This window comes from Chiloscyllium plagiosum, unplaced genomic scaffold (genome assembly GCF_037043375.1).
Source record: "Chiloscyllium plagiosum isolate Xiang-an unplaced genomic scaffold, Cpla_swu_hap1 HiC_scaffold_18, whole genome shotgun sequence".
NCBI lineage: Eukaryota > Metazoa > Chordata > Chondrichthyes > Orectolobiformes > Hemiscylliidae > Chiloscyllium > Chiloscyllium plagiosum.
The window spans coordinates 30,424,430-30,448,022 of NW_028270156.1; the positions used below are offsets into that span (position 1 = coordinate 30,424,430).

Below are 23,593 nucleotides of genomic sequence, written 5' to 3' on the forward strand. Positions count from 1 at the left end.
GAGACAGTTCAGAGAAGGTTTTCTAGACTGACACCTGGCAAAGGAGGGTTGTCTCACGAAGAAAAGCTGGTTAGTTTTGTGTCTGCTGGAGTTTAGAATTATAAGTAATTTGCTTGAAACGTATAAGATCATAAGGAGTCTTGTCAGGGTAGATGTAATGTTTTGCATTTTGGGAGAATCTAGAAATAGGGGTCACTGTTTAAAAAGCAGTGATCTCCCATTTAAAACAGAGATTGGGTGGTTTAGTTTGTCTCTGAGTCTTCAAAAATGTCTTCCTGAAAAGGTGATGGAAGCAGAATACTTGAATATTTTGAAGGCAGAAGTAGTTGGATTGTTGTGAAGCAAGGAGTCCAAGAGGTAGACAGAAATGAAGATTCGAGGTTCCAAAAAAAATTGAGCCAAGATCTTATTGCAGGGCACAGCAGACTCCAGGGGCTGAAAGGCCTATTGTGCATTTATTCCGGTTACCGTATATGAACAGCACACACATAAGAATATTTTGAATCCGTTCTGCCATTCAATTTCATCAAGTCTAATTGCTCACAGATCCCAAAAATCTGTCAATTAGCGTCGAGGTTGGTTGCGGGGAAGTTTCTGGTGAATAATCCTCTCGTGGTTTGCGGTGTAGACCCGAATCATCGCATTATTTGATCTTGCCTGGTCCTAAGCGATCAGGAGTGGTTTCTTTCCTCTCTGTCCTCCCTTTGTTTTAGTCCATGCCTTACCGATCATCATCCCACTCGGGACGGTCCAGCGTTAACATGGAACATGCCTCGCCAGACTTCACTTGCTATTTCCAAGCCAGCAGTTATCTCAATGAAACTGAACAATTGCACACGGCGAGTATTCTCACAGTGTTGCCTAATGAACGTGTCCAACTGCCTAATAATTCCGCTTCATGAAATAGATTGAAACCAAACTGCAATCTATTGTATTGTTACTGCCAATAACTTAACGGGGCAGTTCGGGGAGTTCATTATGTCCTTCTGTGGCTTAGTTTTTTTATTAAAACATCCATCACTAGTTTTCTGTCCAAATGTTAGTTACATGATGTGTGCAGAGTTCCATTTAGCTGTTATTGTAGGAGTCGCCTGTTGCTCTAGCCAAGGTAGATTCTAAATTATTCATACACGGCCGTGCGTTAAAAGATTAGTTGAGTGATGACAACAAAAAGAGAGGTTCGCCTCATTTCAAAGTTCAGAGGAGGTTGAGATCTGAAGCAGTGTACACTTGGCCGTAATGAGCTCGTTTTATTTTCCTTTTTTTTGAGAGCGTGCGATGATTTGTTTTGAGGCCCTGTTTCTTTTGAAACTGTGCTAACTGGGGGGAAAAAATACCTTGCCCGTTTGTGGGAGCTTTGTGATGGGGCACTGATTCTGACACGATGCTTTCAACTTCAAGGGTGAGGGGGCGAACAAGCGGACTGCCAGTTTTATAAGAAAATAAATTTAAAGTTGCATTTCTTGAAAGTGAGCTACCCTGACCGAAGAGGAGGAGAAAAGCGGGGGAAACTTCGAAATGTTGCGAGAAGCGACCTGCCTTTTAGCCGGCACAACGTTACCAGCCCGCTCTATGGAACAAAGCTCTTCTGGTAAGCTGGCTAACTAACTTTCACAGTTTACTTGATTCGTAATATAATGGTCAACTTTCCACACATTTTGATCCTCTCGCCGAAGTTGTGCTTTCAGTTAGATTGACAGGTATCTCAAGTTGAGGTAGTTTAGGGAGACAGCCCATTTCATCTTTTAACAAGGGAACGGAGCAGAGTGCTCAAGTTGCAGCACACGTGCCCCCGTGTCCCTCTGAAATGGAGTTCCAGTCTTCTCTTCCAGTCCTTCCTAGCAGTTTTATTTTTTTTAAGGTCGTTCCAAGTAAACTAGCAGCAGCATTGCTTGGTTCACGACTGCGTGCTTTTTAAACGTCTGTCTCAATTAGAAAATAATAGGGTCATTACGTCAAACATGACTGTTGCTGGGCAAACATTTCTCTTCGCGAGAAGGTCAGGTTCAGTCAGTAGAAGAGAATTTCGTACTGGCTGCAATTTCTCGACGACTGTGTGCATACGCATAAAAAAATGTAATTGGTAACAATTTAAAATTTCGTCTACTCGCTGACTTGAGAGAGCCACCTCGCTCCGTACAACTTAGTGACAGGCTGCGGGTCGCTGTCCAGAGAGGTAGTGCTGAACCACACCGAGCCTGACCCAAAAGCAAAGATACTGCAGGTGTTCAGAATTGGAAACGTAAACAGGAGAGGGTGAGAATCCTCGGCAATTCAGGCAGGATGTGTGGAGAAAATGAGTTGTGTTAACGGTTTCGATTTCAGTCAGAAACAATTCTGAAGTGCTCATTCTGAGATTAGCACTGAGACGAACAGGAGACGGAGACGCGGCGCATCTCCATTTTTCTCATCACTAACCACACCTTGCAGTGAACACCTTCTTCGTAGAGTCATGTACTCTTCAGAAAAAGACCCTTCGGCCCCTCGTGCCCGCGGCGGTCAGAAACAACCACATGACTATTCTAATATATTCTAATCTTCAATATGCTTTAAATACATGTTGTGTTCCAGCACTTGGCAACAGGTACATTATCCTTGTGAATTGTATTCCTTTCTCAATTTTACCGACTCCTATTTCCCCGTAATACATTTAGCGACCCTTCCGAGAGGGTTACCCCTTACAGTAATTGACTTTTGTGAGACCCTGAATTTCCACTGGATCGCTTTGCTTATCTATGAATGACCAACTTGCGCCTATTAAATTCTATCAAATAAAACCCTTGTTAGACATTGCAGCTCCACTTAAACCTGGATCCTTTACATCACATGACGACTGAGGAGGGTGGTATAGGAACGGGACCATTCTCTTTTTAGTTGAAGAGACGCTTGAACAGGAGAAAAGTCCATTGAAATAACTATTGAGAGTATGGTCGACTAAATAAGGAATATATTCAGCCCCACCCTTTTCTCGCCACTTCCTTGGCGTCTAAGTAAACTTTATTTCGAAGGGCCAAAATTCCTCTGGGATCTGCGGAGGAGGGAACTGCAGATAAACCGCGCCGAGTAATTAGCACGGCGTTTTAAGGCGGAAGCTTTGCAAATCCCCAGTGATCACATCTGCTAAGTGATAGCTCGCAGCCGAGCGGTGGAAGCCATTTATCTCCAATGTACGTGAGCAGCTCACACCCGGCGCTGATGGACAGCGGCCACTGAGTAGGATTCAGACATGGGCCGGGTTGGACCTCCCTTGCAGCATTGATCGTATCAACACAATCACTGCCTCCGGCGGCCCGGGGAGACGTTGGGTTGGTGGGGTGGGGACCAGGTTTGAAAGAAGCACACACACACACAGAGACACACACAGACACACACATTCCCAGCTTGGCAGGGGTGCGGTTAGAAGCGCTCAGCTTGCCGAGAAGAGACGGGAGCTGAATTCATGCCGCTGTCCACGGTGCTGAAGCTTTGGCGCTGGGTGTACAGTCGAGAATGAGAAGGAGCTCCTCTTCCTACGTCCTGTGGAGCGGCCGTTGAGCCCCATTCAGAAGGATGTTGATGGGAAATGACTGGAGACAGAGAGGACGAGCTTTGTCAGAAAGCGCTCAATATAGTGACCGAACTCTGCTTTAAAGGGCTGGTGGAACACGAAAGCTGTCTGGATTTTTCTTACTATCTCCGGGATCGAGGCCGACCACGCCACTCAGACTCAGGTACAATGTTGTTTCCTATTTGCCTTGGGCTGGAAGTGAAAGTGGGGCAAATTCTTGTCTTTCTTGCTGCACGTGTGAATGAATGCGTGAACCCTTGATTTTTCGAATGTATTCAACTCTTTGGAGTTCCCACGTACACCGCCACCCCCATCCCATGAATTCCCTCAGAGATAAGAAGAGCGAATGACAGGCGATTGTCATTTAGATGATGATTTAGTTCACTGAATCTCGACATTTAGAACCGCAGTCTCCAAAGACTGAAATTGCAGTTCCCATCTCTAGTTAAGCAGCAGACTTAACCGAGTGACTACCATGTGTTGCTTCATAAACTTCATACGACAGTGAACGAGAGGACTATTATCGGAGGCTGATAGTTTAGATGAAATTTGGCATAATTATCTGAAGTTGCTTTTCATCGAGGAATGAAATAAACAAAATTAAACAATAAAACAAAACTAGTGTCCAAATTCACTGGTAAAAAAGTAACACTTGAAACTCTGTAGGAATGGTGCAAAAATATAGGTCATTCACTGACTCACCACTCCAATCACTAATCGTTTTAAATTTGCCCCATCCTGTCCAGGCTGGGAATGAGAAGGAAGAATTTGTGTATTTTAAATTGGTTGTGCTTTCGGATGGGTGGCATAATAATGATGCACTGCTGCTAACATTAACCCTGTTTAACTGCGACCATATTAAACGGGCTTAGCCATACTTGCTGTTGCTGGGTTTTTTTAATCAAACATCCTACGCCAGACTCACAGGCCGCTGTCGAGTCTTCAGACGTAATCGATAGCCGAGCGGTTTAAATAAAATTCCACTAGGCATGTTGCGCTTGTTTTACAAACTAGAAGAGTGGCTGGATCTTTGCCCAGACAAGAGGGACAGTCAACTGCGGGAAATGTAATAAATTTCAGTTTCAAAGTTGGAGCCAAAACTATTCTGTGTGTGCATTCATTAGCGTTTTACAGCTGCAGTCAATGATAAACCAGTCTTGATTTATCCGGTACTGTTGAACACGAGACTTAGTATTAATTTAGTTATAGCTTTATATATGGTCACCACGCCCTGTTATAATTTGATTCTACTAACGTGCATATCACAGAAAAAAATGTTTTTGATATGAATGACAAATCAAGATCGTTATTATGGCTTTATATGATCAACCAATTTATGCATTAAATAGAACTTTCTTTGGAAAGAGGGGTTGGTGCAGTGGGATCTGAGGCTTGTAATTCTTTATGCTGTATATAGAATTCTATTGACAAGGAGTATGCAAAATACGTTCTGCAAGTATAATTAACTGTCCCTTGAAATTAAATCCTTTGTTTTTTTTGAGTATAGTTGTTATCTTTTTAAAAAATCATTTTCTTTTTGGTAAATTGTACACAGTAAATGCATCATTATAGTGGCAGTAAATTCATCAGCTTTGGGTAGGGAAATTGGATAGTGAGAGCTTTTTTTTCATACTTTCACTCCTGGCATCCAGCTTTTAATCTAGCTCAGAATCTTACATGAAATTAATCTGTGTCATTGGTAATCCAGATCCTGGTTGGTGCTGGTGAAAATCACTTAATTACTTGAGTCAGGATCCACTGGCACTAATTTGTCTGGAATATACCAGGAGGTGATAAGGATAGCTGCCTCATGAAATAAAATAAAAGAATCATTGATACATAGAACATAGAACATAGAACATAGAAGAATACAGCGCAGTACAGGCCCTTGGGCCCTCGATGTTGCGCCGATCCAAGCCCACCTAAACTACACTAACCCACTATCCTCCATATACCTATCCAATGCCCTCTTAAATGCCCATAAAGAGGGAGAGTCCACCACTGTTACTGGCAGGGCATTCCATGAACTAACGACTCGCTGAGTGAAGAACCTACCCCTAACATCAGTCCTATATCTACCCCCCCTTAATTTAAAGCTATGCCCCCTTGTAATACCCGACTCCATACGCGGGAAAAGGTTCATACTGTCGACCCTATCTAACCCCCTAATCATCTTGTACACCTCAATCAAGTCACCCCTAAACCTTCTTTTCTCTAGTGAAAACAGCCCCAAGTGCCTCAGTCTTTCCTCATACGGTTTTCCTTCCATACCAGGCAACATCCTGGTAAACCTCCTCTGCACCCGTTCCAATGCCTCCACATCCTTCCTATAGTATGGCGACCAAAACTGCACACAATATTCCAGATGCAGCCGTACCAGAGTCTTATACAACTGCATCATGACCTCAGGACTCCGGAACTCAATTCCTCTACCAATAAAAGCCAGTACGCCATATGCCTTCCTCACCGCACTATTTACCTGGGTGGCAACTTTCAGAGATCTGTGTACATGGACACCAAGATCCCTCTGCTCATCCACACTACCAAGTATCCGACCATTAGCCCAGTACCCCATCTTTTTGTTATTCTTCCCAAAGTGAATCACCTCGCACTTAGCTACATTGAATTCCATCTGCCACCTTTCTGCCCAGCTCTGCAGCTTCTCTATATCCTGCTGTAACCTGCCACATGCTTCCTCACTGTCAACAACTCCTCCGACTTTCGTATCATCCGCAAACTTGCTCACCCAACCTTCTAACCCCTCTTCCAGGTCATTTATAAAAATGACAAACAGCAATGGTCCCAAAACAGATCCTTGCGGAACACCGCTAGTGACGGCACTCCATGAAGAAACTTTGCCATCAACTACTACCCTCTGTCTTCTTCCATCCAGCCAATTCCTAATCCAAACCTCTAACTCACCCTCAATGCCATATCTCCGTATTTTCTGCAGTAGCCTACCATGGGGAACCTTATCAACGCCTTACTAAAATCCATATATACCACATCTACCGCTTTCCCCTCATCAACCTCCTTCGTCACCTTTTCAAAGAATTCAATAAGGTTTGTGAGGCACGACTTGCCCTTCACAAAACCATGCTGACTATCCTTGATCACATTATTCCTATCGAGATGTGCATAAATCCTATCCCTTACAATTCTCTCTAAGACTTTGCCCACAACAGAAGTGAGACTCACCGGCCTATAGTTACTAGGGCTATCCCTACTCCCCTTTTTGAACAAGGGAACCACATTTGCTATCCTCCAGTCTTCTGGGACTACTCCTGTAGACAAAGAGGACATAAAAATCAAGGCCAATGGCTCTGCAATCTCCTCCCTTGCTTCCCAGAGAATCCTAGGATAAATGCCATCAGGCCCAGGGGACTTATCTATTTTCACCTTTTCCAGGATTTCCAACACCTCTTCTCTACATACCTCAAAGCCATCCATTCTACTTATTTGTGCCTCAGTATTCTCATCGACAACAATGCCCTGTTCCTGAGTGAATACTGAAGAAAAGTATTCATTCAGTGTCTCCCCAATCTCTTCCGCCTCCACACGCAACTTCCCCCTACTATCCTTGACTGGACCTATTCCTACCCTAGTCATTCTTTTATTCCTAACATACCTATAGAAAGCCTTAGGGTTTTCCCTAATCCTATCTACTAAGGACCTTTCATGTCCCCTCCTTGCTGCTTTTAGCTCTCTCTTCAGGTCTTTCCTGGCTACCCTATAACTCTCAGTAGGGTTTTTTTTATGCTCATAATGTATAAGGTATTCAATGATACTTTGGTGATCTTGAACACTTTGCCTGCAAAAGCATTTGAAGCAGATTCTATGGCTAGTTTAAAAAGTAAGTGCAAGCTACAATAACAATTTATATTTACATAGCACCTTAGTGTCACAAAATGTCCCACAATGTAATTACAGGAGCAATACACACAATTAACGACACTGAATCACATAAGGAGCTATGAAGTCAGATGATAAAAAGCTATGCCAAAGTGTTAGGTTTTAAATAATGTATTAAAGAAGGGTAATGAGATAAAAATTAGTAGTCTGTAAAAACTATTTCTTCAGTAATGGTCTCCTATCTGATAATAATGGTATACACCTCTGTAAATCAGGCTTAAAATTAATGAAATCTCCACTAACATAAACTTGTTCTTGCAAAAATGCTTGCTTTGAATTCCCTATTTCCATTAGGAATATCTTTTAGCTCCCTTCTAATGTAGCTGGTCTACGTCATGAACTACTTTGTGTGAGTAGCTATTTGATTTTTTGCGACTATATAACTGTGCCCTACTTTTATACACCTTCACTAAGTAATCTGCAGTTTTATAGATTACGTATTTTCTTTTTAAAGCTGGGCACTGATCATGTCTGTGAAGTTTCCTTGCTCAGCAGCATTGACACTGGTTCTTTTATCCAGCTGTCTGGTTTACTCTTTGTGCTAGCTTCTCACATGTGTCTTTGAGATATTGTGCCTTAAGAACTGAAAGGATTTTGCTGATCTCTTATGATAAAGTTAATTTTCTCCTCATTGGACTTAATCAGTGTCACCTTTGGACTTTTGTTCTTTTCAACATCTGCATGGTTTTCTATCAAGTCAAATCATCTTTTGGCGGTAATAAACCAAATTTATCAGCAATTCCAATAACCGTCTCTATTGAGTTCTGAATTCAAAGCTCCAAAGTCTTTTTTTTTTCTCTAGATATGGCATTCCCTAAACTCTTCTGCTATATCCTGCTTCTTCAAAAATTGTATTTCTTCTAAGATTGAAGTAATTGTCAAAAACTTACAGAACTTCATCAAACATATTCATTGTTTCTTTTGTGCTTGGTGAAGTATAAAGTAATTAACTATAGTTCCAGTTGAATACTAAAGTATATTTACTTGTTATGTTTCTGTTTGTTATCTGGTTTGAAATCTGTACCTTAAGAACTGTTTTCCCTAAGATGTCCAATTCTGTGTTTTACTTGGCCCATCTCTGAAATGAAACTTGACTGGTAATATGGTTCGTGCTGCCATGTCTTCCAAATTGATCATTTATTTTCCTTATTTGAAGGCTTCTAATTCTAATTATTTTGATGATGCTATATCTGCTTACTTTAATGGATTCCAATTGTGCAATACAGCAATACTGGCAATGAATGCTGCTGTTATAGGAGATTTTTCCACATTGATGCAGTCAAAATAATGGCTTTGCAACAGTCCCAATGATGTGACCTTTTTGAAAATTATATTTATAGCCACTGATTTCTTTTACCGTAATGCTTTGTGGTGCATGGTAGTGTGCGCTCTGAGCTGTGCATGTTTCACTTACATCCCAACATTCTCAGCCTGTATCTGTGCTGTTTTATTTAAGTTTCTCCCGTTGACCACCAGGGATTCAAATGTTACTCACAAAGCCTTCAATGTCTGTGCTGAAATCTGAATCAGTATAACTACAGTTTAGCAGCATGCACTGCAATCTGTAACTGCCAAGTGTGACTAGCCTTCCAGCTCCATGTAGCTTCTAGTTCACACTTGTGTCTGTGTGTCTGTTACCAGGCTTGAACTGCTCGTTGCCAATTGCCTGTAGATACTTTCTTGCTGAATTTTACCATCAGTCATTCTTCTTCAGGTTTTTGAATGCTCAGGCTACCCAGCTGTTGACATTCAGCTCAAGGAGCCTTCTTAAAGCTACATCTGAAGATTTCTCTGGGGAGCATTGGAAATTATGTCATAGCTCACTGTGTCACATGATGGCTGGTTGCCACCATTCTTTTGTGAAAGATATGCCCAGCCAACTTTCTATCACTAGCTGCCTTTAAGATTGGCATACAAAGGATGGCCTTGCTCTAATGTGGTAGAGGAAAACTACTTGACAGTCTACCATGAAGGTGCTGTTGTTTATTGCATGAAAGCAAGCAGATACATATTACATTTATAAAATAGCTATTGCTAGTAAGGTAATGAAGGAGACCTATATTAGCTTGCAAGTGCAGTAATTAAGAAGGCAAATGGAATTTTGGCCTTTATTGCCAGGGGATTGTAGTTTAAAAATAGGGGAGATTTGTTGCAACTGTGCAGTGTGTTGATGAGGCCACACCTGGAGTACCATGTACAGTCCCGTATCCAGTATTTTAAAAAAATATATTCCGATATTGAAGGTAGTATTGGAGGAGATTTGCTAGGTGGATTCCTGGGATAAAGGATTATTTTATCAAGAAAAGCTAAACTTTTTAAATTCTACTTAATATTCTGTATGTTCCCTGAAAATCCCACCCATACCATACTGAAAATGAATTCAGAAGCTGTTCTGCATTATCAGAGGTGATTAACTCACATTGTAAGCAGGGCCCAGAAAAACACTTAATAGCATGATGAGGTGATTCCATGTTATCATGCACTGATTTGACAATATCACTCTGAACGCTTTTTTTATTGATTGCTGCCTTACAATGACTGGATGTGGTCAGCACTGAGTCAAGTTTTACTGTTCCAGTTAGGTGAATTCCTGACATTAAGCTGTTCGTTTTGCTTACATTGATTGGGAAGTGACCGGAAATTACAATATGTAAAGATGGACAAAAAGACATAGTGGAGCAGAACTAACATTGATCTTCAATGGAAATTTGGGCCAATCATTTTCAACTTCAGTTTTAAAGTTGCATGACAGTGGTAGTTAACATTCACTCATAGGAAATGAGATAAACAAAAACCAGGTCAGTGTTGCTGGGAATTTAGGTCAAAATGGGAATTTGGTACAGAGAGGGATAGAGCTGTTTTAGGTAAGGAGGATAACATCACAGACCACACTTGTGACGTAAGTGCAGGGTAAGCTGCTGTTAGTAAATATGATTGATGAACATTTCTAGTCTTTAATGTAAAATTAAGGTTTTAGGTTTATGTTCAGATTTCTAATCTTTTTCTTCCCTCTTTTCTTAAAAGTGTCTTATTAAGAGTAAGATTGATAACATCTCCACATTAAAAATGAGAATAAACTGTAAAGATCAGGGAGACTGAAGTAATTAATTTTTAAGTTAAATCTAACATGATAGCCATGGCTTGAAAGGTGATGTGTTGCTACTGCAACATGTGGAAGCTGATTGACTCTAAGATTATTCAGAGAAAAACCATCCACATTAAGGATTTGCAGCTCAAAGAACTATGGATTTGAGTTGAGGAGCTAGAATCTAACCTGCAGACATGAGCCGTATCAGGGAGGGTGACAGTTATCTAGACACTTTGCTAAAAGAGACAAACACACAGACCAATTAAAATTTGGTCTGTGATCAGGAACAGGATAATGGGTTGTGGATGAGGCAGATATGAGGACTCAAGCTGATGTGTTCACAAAGTCTTGACCCCTGCAATTGTCCAACTGTCACAAGGTTCTTACAAGCAGTGTGAGCGAAAGTGGGGATGGTGGAAATGAACTGACCATGATAGAGGGAACCATTCGAATTGAGGGAGGAAATAGGAACATAGTCATGGTAGGAAACAGCATAATTAGAGGGATAGATTCTATTCTCTGTCATCATGAGTGTAAGTCCTAAGGTTATGATTATACCCAGTACCTGGGTTAAGGACATCTCCTCAGGGCTGAAGATGAACTTGGAATACAATAGCAATAATTTATGTTTGATGGACTATGTAGAATGCATATGGGTGGCATTAAGAAATAAAAAGGAGAAGAAGACACTGGTGGGAGAAGTCGATAAGCCCCAACAGTAGCTATACTGATTTGACAGAAGAAATTAGGAAAAAAAATGAGGGCATGCAAAAAAGGTTACATTAATCAAGACTTTACATTCATGTAGACTGGGAAAATCAGGTTGGCAGGGATAATCACAAGAAAATATTTATTGTCTATTCAGGACCAGTTTCTTAGAATGATGCTTTGCAGATCCAACCAGGGATCAGGCAGTTTTGAAACTGGTAATGTGTAATGACGTAGATTAAATAAAATCAAACCTTGAAAACAGTGAGCATAACAATGTTAATTCAATTTGAGATTGAGAAAGTTGGGTCAGAAACATCTCTGCTAACCTTAAATAAGGGAATGGGGGCAAGAGTTACTTGAGTGGACAAGGAAAGGAGTTGAGCAGCAAAGACAGTTGAGGTCGAGATTTAAGAAAATAGTACATGGTTCACAAATAAGGAAAATATACAATGTGGCAAACATTAGTGGTCATCCAGAAGATTGGGAAGTTTAAAAATGAACAGAAAATGATCAAACAAAAGGGCAAATATAAATTTTGAGGGTAAGCTTGCCAGTAACATCAAGATGGATAGCAAGAGATTTTTAGCTATACAAAATGAAAGAAAGAGGCCAAAGTGAACGTAAGTCCCTTAGAGGATAAAACTCAGGAAATACTAATAGGGAAGCAGAAAAGCAGACAAGCTGAATTAATATTTTGCATCAGATAAATACAGTGTCTTTTTATTTTTGTGCTTTTGAAAATCATGGATGGAAATGCAGAACAACTGTTTTAAAAGTAACATTTTAAAGGATTTTGTCATGTTTTGAAAAGCAAGTAACCTAGCAAGCATTGTTCTACACACCTGTTTGACCAATCAGTAATTGAGAAGTCTGCAGCTGAATTGGAGCTGAAATGTACAGATGCATCTAAACAGCAATAAGAAGCTCATTGGTCTTTGGGTTAATGACCAACTTTCAAGGACAAAAGCCTTTTGCCTGCCAGCAACTGTGAGATTGGTTTTCAGTTAACTGAGCAGCTGGGATTGGGAACAGTTTAGTGACAATGGATTGTTCGCCATCAGTGCAGAAGCAGTCTCCCTGTTCTCTGCAGTCAAAACCATTTTAAATCTGAACAAACCAATTTCATTTTTTCCTTCAGCAGTTATTGTAAGATGTGACTATTCACTGATAAGTTAGAACTCCTTTATAAACAAATGAACCATTTTATGTTCCTTGCAAACTAGTGAAAGCATCCAAAGACAACTGAGAAGCAAATTTCTGAGCAGCAGAGCTATTAGAAGGATCATCGTGGCCAATCATGAATAGGGAACCTCTGAATTCCCTTCCAATATTCCTCTACCCATATCCTATCTTTCTCAGTGTCTGTTTGTCCGACTGTTTATGCATGTAAGAAATTTTTAAGGGATGAGAGTTTAATTAGTGGTGCTATATGTCAATGGTTTATAACTGTTTACCTGTAACTAGAGTCCATATAATTGTAATGAATTGTAATGACTATCACTTCAAAAACAGTATTAGGGAAATTAATGGGGCTAAAAGACAGTACATAGCCTGGACCTGATGGGATGCAAACTAGGTTATTAAAGGAAGTAGCTACAGAGATACTGTCTTCACCAGTTGTAATCTTCAAATAATTCCTTATGCTCTGAAAAAGTCCCAGATGATTAGAAAATTGCCACTGAAGCACCCTTCTTTAAGTACAGTAGGAGATAAAACATGTATGTATAGAGCAGTTAGCTGAATATCTGTTATTTAAAGTGAGAGAATTGGGATAAGGAGTATATTTTCAGAATGGCAACCTGTAACTAGTGGAATACTACAGGGATGAGTGCAGACATCAAATATTTATAATGTACATTGATACTTCGATGAAGGAAGTGAATGTACTATAGCCTAATCTTCTATTGCAGATGACACAAAAACAGGAAGGAAGTTCAGTGGTGATGATAATGCAAAGAGTCTGAAAGAAATCTGCAGCACAGTATTTAGGGTGGTGCTTATGCATAAATTATTAAATACTCGAATGAAGTTCAACTGGTATTAGGGAATGCAAATAAGGATTTTGCTGTCTAGATACATCTGTACACTTCAGCTCCAATTCAACAGCAGACTTCTCAATTACTGATTGGTCAAACAGGTGTTCAGAACAAATCTTGCCATAAATGCTAGGTTAATCTCTAAGTTACTCTCTAAGGCTTTGCAGATAGTCCAGCAATAGTCCAGCGAAGATTCAATAGGTTGACCTCAGTTATGGAGAGATTTTCTGGAGGGGAATTTGAGTAGTTTGAATTTTGCAAATTGGAGGTTAAAAAAGAGGAAACCTTACTTTATATATATATTTATTTATTTACAGAATCCCTACAGTGTGGAAACAGGCCATTAGGTCCAACAAATCCACACCAATCCTCCAAAGACTATCCCACCCAGACCCATTCCCCTCCCCTATTACTTTACATTTCCCATGACTAATGCACCTATCCTACACTTCCCTGAATACTATGGGCAATTTAGCATAGCCAATTCCCCTGACCTGCATATCTTTGGACTGTTCGAGGAAACCAGAGCACCCAGAGGAAACCCACGAAGACACAGGGAGAATGTGCAAACTCTTCACAGTCGCCCAAGGTTGGAATCAAACCTGGGTCCCTGGCACTGTGAGGCAGCAGTACCAACCACTGAATCACTGTGCCCCAGAGGGGTTCATATAGTAGACAGAGAGCATTCCCCTTGTGAAAGTGTATAAGACCAGATAATGTGATCAAACATATTAGACAGAGAGGAGGATGTTAAGTGTATATAAGGCTAATATAGACGGGTTTTCAATCAGTAAAGTTATCAAGGGTTCTGGTGAACAGGCAGGTAAGTGGAATTGAAGATTATCAGATCAGCCATGATTTCATTGAGTGGTAGAGCAGACTAGATGGGCCGACTGGCTTACTTCTGCTGTTACATCTTCTTGTCTTGTGGTCCCTATAGTGTCAAACTACCTTCTTGAGCAGCTGCAATCCACATGATGTGGGTACACCCAGAGTACTGTTCAGGAATGTGCTCTAGGATTCTAATTCAATGATGGTGAAAAAACAATAAATACAGGCCCCTATTCGGATGATGTTAGACTCAGAGGGGAACATCCGGCAGTGCTGTTCCTGTCCGTCAATTGGTTTTGATCATCCACCTAATAAATGTTGCAGGTTTAGAAAGTTGCTTTGGTGAGTTATTGAATTCCATCTTTGGAAATAAATACTTAAGCTGATAGATGGGATGCCAGTCAAACAAACTGCTCAGTCCTAGGTGGTGTCAAGTATCTTGACTGTTGTCAATGCTGCAATCATCCAAGAAAGTGCAGCATATTCCATCACACTCTTGACTTTCACTTTATAGTTGGTGGAAAAATTTGGGATAGAGTGAAGGAGGAATATTAAGGTAATTAGCACCCTTGTAAGTGGGTGAGTCACCAGATATGGATGAAATTTATCACAGCCAGCAAAAGGAAGAAATGGTGGAAGCACTGACCATGATTTTCCATTCCACTCTGACTACAGCGATGGTCACAAAGGATCAGAAGTTTGTTAACACTGCACTGTTTTTTTAAAAAGGCAGGCGAGGCTCTTGTCATGCAATAGTAGTATACCTATATCTGGACCAGGAGGCCTGCATTCTCGTTACACCTGCTTCAGAGGTGTGTAATAACATCTCTAAACAGGTTAATTAGACAATATCTAAAAAGAGGGAAGGACGCGGTCTGAGTATTTTCAAACCTATCTGCTTAACCTCAGTTACTTGGAGAAGTTCTGATGGAATATATTATCATTTAGAAAGGCAAAGATTCATCATGGATAATTAGTACCGATTATTTTGAAGGTAGTTTGTGTTTTATTGCTTTTTGATGAGCTAACAAGGAGGGTGAGGCATGTTTGTTGTAGTTAACATGAATGTTGGCAGAACTTTTTTAGAGTGGATTGACATGACCTATTTCCCTAAGCAGAAAAATCTACAATAGGAGCATAAATCTAAAATAGTTCTGCAGGGATTAGAAATTGTTGTGGTAGTTTTTTTTTTCTTCATCTGGAGAGTGATGGCATTCTGCAACTCATTGCTTGGAATGGTGCCAAATTTCATCACAATCTGGATATGTACTTTAAATGGCTAGTACAGTGGAGCCAGACCTGGAAGTTGGGATTAGGCAGGATAGCTCTTCTTCAGTGGGCAGATATATTGGAACAAATGGTCACATGCTGTGCAGTAAATCTTTCTACATTTCTAAGTTTCAGGGAGTTAGGAGATGAATTGCTCACTGTAGATTATCAGTTTACATAGCTTGCTATATATCTGGCCAGTAGTAACTCCAGGATCTTGTTCATTGTGAAATTCAGTGATGGTAATGCCACATAGATTGTTAACACCTTGTTCAGCACTCCACCCTTCACCATAATTAAGGCATTGACAGCTAGTTCATCATAAGTAATGATAAAAGCTGTCTAGATTTGGATGTCTGCTCCCAGATTCCTCAACCTCCCCACTAAAAGCTCATCCTTGGAGATGCTACCTAAAATCTACCTACATACAAATTAGAAGCCAGAGTAGGCCATTCAACCTCTCTAGTTTTCTCTGCTGCTCAACACAAAATCTCTCATTCTTCTGAACTCCACTGGACACAAGTCCAGACTACATAACACTTCCCCATAAGATAACCCTGTTTTCAGCCCAAACCACAACCCAGGTATCAGATGAGTGAACTTTCTTTGAATTGCTTCTCTTGCATTTATATCCTTTCTTAAATAAGGAAACAAAACCCTCGCAACTCTACAAATGTGGCCTCACCAATGTCCTGTACAACATGAGCAAAATATCCCAATTTTTATATTTGATTCCCCTTGCAATAAATGACAACATTCCATTTGTCTTTCTAACTACTTGCTGTACCTGTAACCTTTCGTGTACCTGGACACCAAAAGTTCTCTGTACCTCAGTTCTGCAATTTCTTTTCACTTAAATAATGTGCTGCTTTTCTATTCATCTTACTATTTGTCTTTGAATATGTATGAAGTATTTAGGTACGTTTTATTCTTTACAGGGTTTCTAGGTTAATGTAAATCATTGGTAAGAATTAGAAGAGATCCTTTGATCACCTAACCAGGGTAACCACAGATGTCAGTTTTGTCATGAGCCTTAGGTGTATCACAAACCTTTCATATTTGTGGACATCTTTTATATGTTTCAGCTAACTGGCCTACACCAGTGCACATCTAATTATGGTACTTAACAAATTATTTCTTTTCAGAAAAGATGGTTTGGATATTGGTTGTTGAACACGTCCTCATGATCCAAATAACTCATTCTCCATGCATTGTTTATACGGTTCACTATAACCAGAATTCCCCATGGACTACATTCCCAACCAATTGTCAGTTGTTACATTTTTTTGCAGAAAGAAGGATTATCAAGAAGAAAGAAATTGAATAGGTAAAGGATTGTCTCCAGTTTTTTTTCACAATCAATGCATTACTTTTGAAGTGCAGCCATTCTCTTATGCAAACAATGTATTTGTGTATAGCAAGTTCTAACAAAATTATGTCCCATGGGCTACAGCTATTCAAAAATATTGAATAGGCTGAAGTGCTGTATTGAGAAAATAAAACTGAGAGATAAGCTAACTCTTTACAATTATGAAGGGTAGATGTAGAGTAGAGAAGATGCAGGCAAGACTAGAACTAGGCTCTATGATTATTATCACTCATCAACTCAATAGAGAATTCATGAGAAACAGAATGTGAAACCCACTGTTACAAAATGTACTTATGGTAGGAGGAAGCTCACATGGCATATAAAACTTGGAATAGACAAGTATTTGTATGAATGGCATGTTTCTGTATGGTAAGTGCACCCAATGAATCTGTTTTTTAGTATGGCTTGTTGCAGAAAGTATACTGATTCTGGGGGTGCAGGAGTGGAAGGGATTAAGTTGATTTCAGTCAACTAAAGAAACTGAGATTGCCCTCAAGACAAATTTAAAGAAAGATTTATAAGACCAGTTGCAAATTGAGAGGGCTCAATAGACTTAATTAAGAACATTTATAATAATAAGAGGGTCAGTAATTACAGGATTCTGATTTAAAATAATTGGCAAAAGAATCAAAGATGAGAGAATTGGCTTTACATAACAAGCTCATTTTATCTGGAATGCATTCCCTGTCAGAATGGCGTAAGCAGATCCACTCATAGCATTCAATGAAAGTTGTGTAAATACTTGAGAAGATAATGGGTGGAATCAGGCCCTGAACAACTTAGGCTACGGTGAATTTCCAAATGTTGAGATGCATTTCTTGCCAGAGAATGGTAAAAGGCCTATTAACAAAGATTATCATTCATTATCACTCTCATAAACACCATTAATATGTAGCTTCCTATTGTGCATAAATTCTGAAGGCAGTCAATTATTTTTTCCAACAATTGCTGTAAGCTATTACCCTTAACCAGTAAGTAAGAAAAATTTCAGTTAATGTATTAATCACTCCATGCCTTCATTGAAAAAGTGAAGGAGTCTAGAGAAAAACAATCAGAGAACAAAATGTCCTGCTGAAATGATCCCTATGGAGTCAGCTATTGGACTGTTTCTCAGTATTTTTTCTCTCAACTTATAAAACCTTTTTTTTTGTTTGTCTTTGCCTTAGGGTTTTAAAAGGGGATGAAAGTTTTAATTGGTAGGGCAACATGTTGATAGTCGCAAGCTGTTTACTTGTTTACAATAAAGAGTAGTTCTTGTTCGGTACAGGAATCTGGTCGACGTTTTCTGTTAACTTGACTCAAACAGACATGTAAATCATAGACTTTATCTGCTTTGAATTGATCATTTATGTTTGTGGCAATCCCATGAGTAGTTGGGCATGAGAATCAAACTACTTTACTAAATGGGCTGTAATGCGAGATTTGTACATACTTCAAGTCCTGTCACTGCTGGACCATTTGTACCTGAGGGTAGAAGATTTCAGGAAGCCAAGATGAGCTTGCATATTGGCACTGCAGTGTGACCCTGCCAATTAATTGAATTTGTGATCTGTTATACACTGTGAAATGGTCTCTCATAGGTTATACCATCAAATGTCACTTGCTGAGCTATATGCATTTCTGGATGGATAGTAGGAAAATGTTGGCACCAGCAAAAACCAAAAGAACTGAAGATGCTGGAAACAAAAACAGAAATTCCAAAATTCAGAAAATCAGAAACAAAAACAAAAAAAAAACTTAACTAGTTAGGCAGCATCTATGGAGACATATCAGAGTTAAAGTTTTGGATCCAGTGTGCCTTCTTCAGAGCTGTTCTGAATGACCAGATGAGCTTTTCCAGCAATTTCTGTTTTTGTTTATTGTTGCATGTTAGCACCAGCCTTTGATTTAGCTTTCAGATTATGCCACTCTGCCTTTTCAGGACATATTGGTTAATGGTTCTAAAAAACTTCTGATCACCTTATACCATTGACATGGTGTGTGAAGTTAACATTGTGTAAAATCCTCAAGTAATGCATCATTCTTTCTTGTCCAGAAGATTTTTCATAACTTCTCAACCAATGAAACATGTTATCACTAACTAAATTAGCCTCTCTGAATTCCTCTTTAGAATACTCATAACTAGATTAGATTCCCTACAGTGTGGAAACAGGCCCTTCAGCCCAACCAGTCCACACTGACACTCCAGAGAGTAACACACCCATTTCCCTCTGACTAATCCACCTAAAACTATGGGCAATTTAGCATGACCAATTCAACTGACCTGCACATCTTTGGATTGTGGGAGAAAACTGGAGCACCCGGAGGAAACCGGCGCAGACCTGGGGAGAATATGCAAACTCCACACAGACAGTCGACCGAGGCTGGAATTGTACCCGGATCCCTGGTGCTGTGAGGCAGCAGTGCTAACCACTGAGCCACCATGCTGCCTAATGCAAGTCATACATGCATTATGCACTGCAGCACTTTCTAAAAACAAATTGCTGTCCAACAATTTTTGGGGCTTGCAGGCTGTATGACATCAGTTAAAGTACATTTTGTTAATCCTGTAGTTGGACTGGGATGAGTCTGCAGCAAGTCAACATCACTGTGTAGCAGCCTGGGAGAGCAGACCTAAGTGGGTCTCAGGACATGAATAAGAATAAGATTTTTCTTGTCTATCATCTACATTGACTTAAAGAGGAATCGGTCAGAGTGGTAGTGGAGTGTAGAGAATCTAGGGGTTAACAATGGTGGTAGGACTTCCCAATAAAAGTCTGAGGGGCAATCCCAATGTCAAGTTCAGTTGGAGCAGCAGCTAAACTCCACAGGAACCCCACTGGAATTCAACACCTGCTGAAAGTGACATGCGTGCAAGGAGTGAGCTGATCAGTAGAAAGTAGGTGAATTGTTTTTGTCCCATTTAAAACCACATTAAGACAAGGTAAGGGTTCTCACTTTCTTTTTGAAAGGAAACTTAATTTATTTTCTACTTGGCATAAACTACAATGAGAGATTTTTAAACTAAAGATATGGCAGGCAGCTTAAACCCATGTGTTACACAACCTGCAACATGTGAAAAATCCTAGATACTCTTGGCAGTCCAGATGGCCACATCTGCAGAAAATAACACCATTTTCATCAGTTTGAGAGCTAGGTTTTGAAGTTTGAGAGCCTCCTGGATGCATCTCACTCAATGTTTTTTTTGTGTTGGAATATGTTGAGAGTGATGGTTTCTCTGGGAAGTTACACTCCCAATCTTAGCACTCTCCCTCAAAGACCAAGGATACCATATAAGAGTTAACATAGCACACTGAAGAACCAGCTGATACATATTCCCAAGTGTTACTTTCTTATCTGAATGCCATTCTAAATAATCTCCGAGCTAGATGTGAATCCACTATAAATCAATGTTGTTAATATCACCAAAGGAAGACATTAAAATGACATTCCTTTTCTACTGTTTGAGTGGGCATATTAATCCATTTGCAAACCATTTGTGACCAGCAATAAAACAGCTGATAGGCAAGTATTATGTGAACATGTTAAATTTTGCCCATCAATATCAGAGGCAATAAGGTTTCAGCATCTGTTTGCGATAATCTGATCATTGAGAAAATGGACTGACTTGTAAAATTGACCATGAAAAGCATTGAAATCTACTGCATATTTAATTGTTTACTAAATTCCATTCCTCCAACATTTAAAAATTGCATTTCATTGCGAAACATCCCTGTGTTGGATGAGTGGTTTGACAGGATCATATTACTGCATTGCCTCTTCTGGATGAAGATAGATTAACATCTTCATCTGTCAGTAAGCAAGAAACTGACTCTGAATCAGCTGAAATGCACAAGCAAAATGTCAAAGTAGATGAATGAGAGTTTCTGCAGCTTGGTTTACTACAATCAGATGAAGGTCAAAGATAACACCCAGATGAATGCATGTTATGAAGCAAGAACGTATATGCAATTAAAAACATGTAACTGAACTTTCAATAAAGAAACAAATTAATCTTTGCAGACTACTTAACACATTGTTAAACAAGTTCTGATTTTTATAAATCAATAAGGACTCACGATTAATAGTTTAACCTTGGGAAAACCATTTCTCCTGATGAGAGGAGAATCAACAAAGAGGGGAAATGATCTTCAAATCCGAATAAGGTGTCTAGGAGGAAGAACACACCATCCAAATGGTTTTAGACATCTGAACGCCTTGCCCCAAAAACTGGCACAATTCTAATTTTGCAATTATATCCCCTTGTTCTGGATTGCCCCACTAATGAAGATATTTCTTTCTCCATCCTACTATTCATCTCAAGAGCATTTAATTATTATGTTCTGATCCCAGCTGATGATACTGCTAGTTTCACATGCCAGAATGAAACCCCTCTTGATGGATCATGTGTTTTTTCCCTTTTGTTTAATTATTTAATATGGTGGTTAGTCATTGAAACATATTCACAAGATTCTCTGCAGCAACAGAGCAGCAATTTATTGCCTAAAATTAAAAGAAAATACAGAAAACAGGTAGAATGTTTTTTAAAATATGCAGCCAAATAATTTTAACCTGTTCCCTGACGCTATTGTAAAGAGACTTGGGTCCAAAGAAATCACATCTGTATCTCAATTCTTTAGAGTTCTAAATAACTGAATCCCTTACAGCCAATGTGGAGTGTGGAGACAATTAAATGAATCATTTTGAAGACTGCAGACATGAACATTTCCCAAATCTAAAATCTAAATTTTCTGTTTTGATAACTGCAGATTCCTAACCAAACTCTCCTGGTTTGGAAGATACATTATTAAACCCAATTGCTGAGGTGATTGGTTTCCTGAACTCAGTCTACGACAGGAACTAACCTTGCCTCTGAATTCTACCCTAGTATCTTCTGAATTTAATTAGAAATGTTAGCCAGTTCTAGATTCTTCTGAACTAAAAACAAACCTATTGTCCTCAAAGTTGACTCTACCTGTCACAAACTCAACAATATAAACATGAGAGTTTGCAAGAGTGTGTTGTCATCTGTTTTTGGACCTATACTGTATTTAATTCACAGTTCTGGAAGTACTGTCTGACTTTTTGTTAAATAAGTATTTTCACAGAAGTAATCAACACCCATCAGCCTCTATTTTGAAATTCTAGTTCCCAAATTGATAATAAAATCGGAAAGTTTATAGACTTTTCCTAGCAATTGGCAAGAATTACTGGTCTTGCTGATGTTGCTCAGATCTCAAGGTTAAAAACAAAATTCTTTAATCATTTAATATACATCAGAGGATGTTCTTCTTGAGTAATATTTCTGTTGCCACAGTAGAAGGGCAGTGGCCATCTCCACACTTGCATTTATTTTGAGTAAGAGCAGAAGAGTTTCCCTGTTACCCTGGCCCACCATGACTGAAATAGATTATCTGACCATTATCACACAGTTGGTGGCATAATTGCCAGTCACACCTCTTGTATGAGGACAGTGACTACACTTCAAAAGTAGTTAATTGACTGTGAAATATGTTGACACATCCAGAGGTCACAATCGAGACTTTGATTCCTTCGTTTTGCTCTTTCATGATTTTTTCTGTCTTTTGTACAGCATGATGTAATATTTGTTTGAGCCACTTCAAAATCTGAACACATCTCAAGGGGTTTTCATTTTAATACTGCATCACAATAAATGATTAATGTTACATGGATTGAAATTAAAGAGTAACTCAACCTAAATGTGGACGAGAAACACAATCCCTTACAATTTTGAGAAGATGTCTTTTGGATGAGACCGTGGCTGTATCTGCTCTTTCAGATGGTTGTAAAAAATCCTGTTGTACAGTTTTATTCAGCCAAATTAGTATTAAGCATTTACGCACTTAATGTTGTCTCAACACTTAGGATTTTGTCTATTTCACCCTCTTGTACAATATGCATCTATGCATTGTCAGACTGTGATGTTGAGATTCAGTGTGATAAATTATTTAATTATTAATGGTTAGTTTTTAAAATAGAGCCAAAGAGTTGTGGAATATTAGTGTCTCTATCTCTGGACCAAAAAGTCCAGATTCAAGTGTTAGTGTTATTTCATCACAGATCAATTAAAACTTTGTTAAAAATGCTTCATATCAGTCCTGCACTTGTTTTAACAAAAGTTTGGTTTTAGCTCAAGGTCATAAGATAAATATTAATAAAGAAAATATTTGTTCCATCTTTGTTTGTCCATTCTTGCATTCTTCTTATATGATTCCAAGATTTCTCCGTCTAATGTTCTTATGAAAGTAAGATGGGAATTTTACCAGTCTGAAATTTGACTTTCTTTTTCCTATGTTTCTAATATGATTTGAAGCAACTTAAGACTTGGCATTTCTATAAATCAAGCCATCCTGCATAGCTCTACAGAAACAGTTTCAAAGTCTCTTTTCAATACTGAAAATGAACGTATTTCTTCAATAGTCCTCAGAGCTCATCCTTTAATGCTGTAAATTAATCTTACAAGTCTTACATATCATGATCCTGACTGACTATTTCATGCAATCTTAAGTGTGTGCTGCATTATGAAGGGGCCTGTCCTTCAGATTTCAGTTGAAGGGCTGTTCTGATCAGCTACCTGGCAGAAATCAGACTATTCACAGCAAAGGTAATTCTTGTTTCGTATCAATTCCCCTCATCTAACCTGACTAAAGGAAAAATAGTTGGCTGCTGATTCATCTGATCAGTTGGATCTTGCTGAATATAAAATGGCTCTTGTATCGTGTACACAATGATGACTGCACTTCTTAAAAAATGATTCAGTTCTTCTTCCTCAAGGAGGTGACAAGACTGTTGAAATGGAAATCTGTCATCCTATTAAAAGTGTCAAAATT

General features: G+C 39.2%; 1 protein-coding gene across 2 annotated transcripts in view; it reads left to right on the plus strand.

Moving 5' to 3' along the window:
- The first annotated feature begins 989 nt into the window (after positions 1-989).
- Positions 990-23,593, plus strand: part of syt9b (synaptotagmin IXb) — a 106,406-nt gene continuing 83,802 nt past the window's right edge. The window contains exon 1 of one of the 2 annotated variants that reach the window (XR_015760020.1): positions 990-3,710. Coding sequence is in view for 1 of the 2 variants with exons in the window: in XM_043705606.2 (XP_043561541.1) it covers positions 3,563-3,710 (148 nt within the window). In the remaining variant the exon portion in view is untranslated. The remainder of the gene's footprint in view (positions 3,711-23,593) is intronic. The other variant, XM_043705606.2, reaches the window with a different exon arrangement.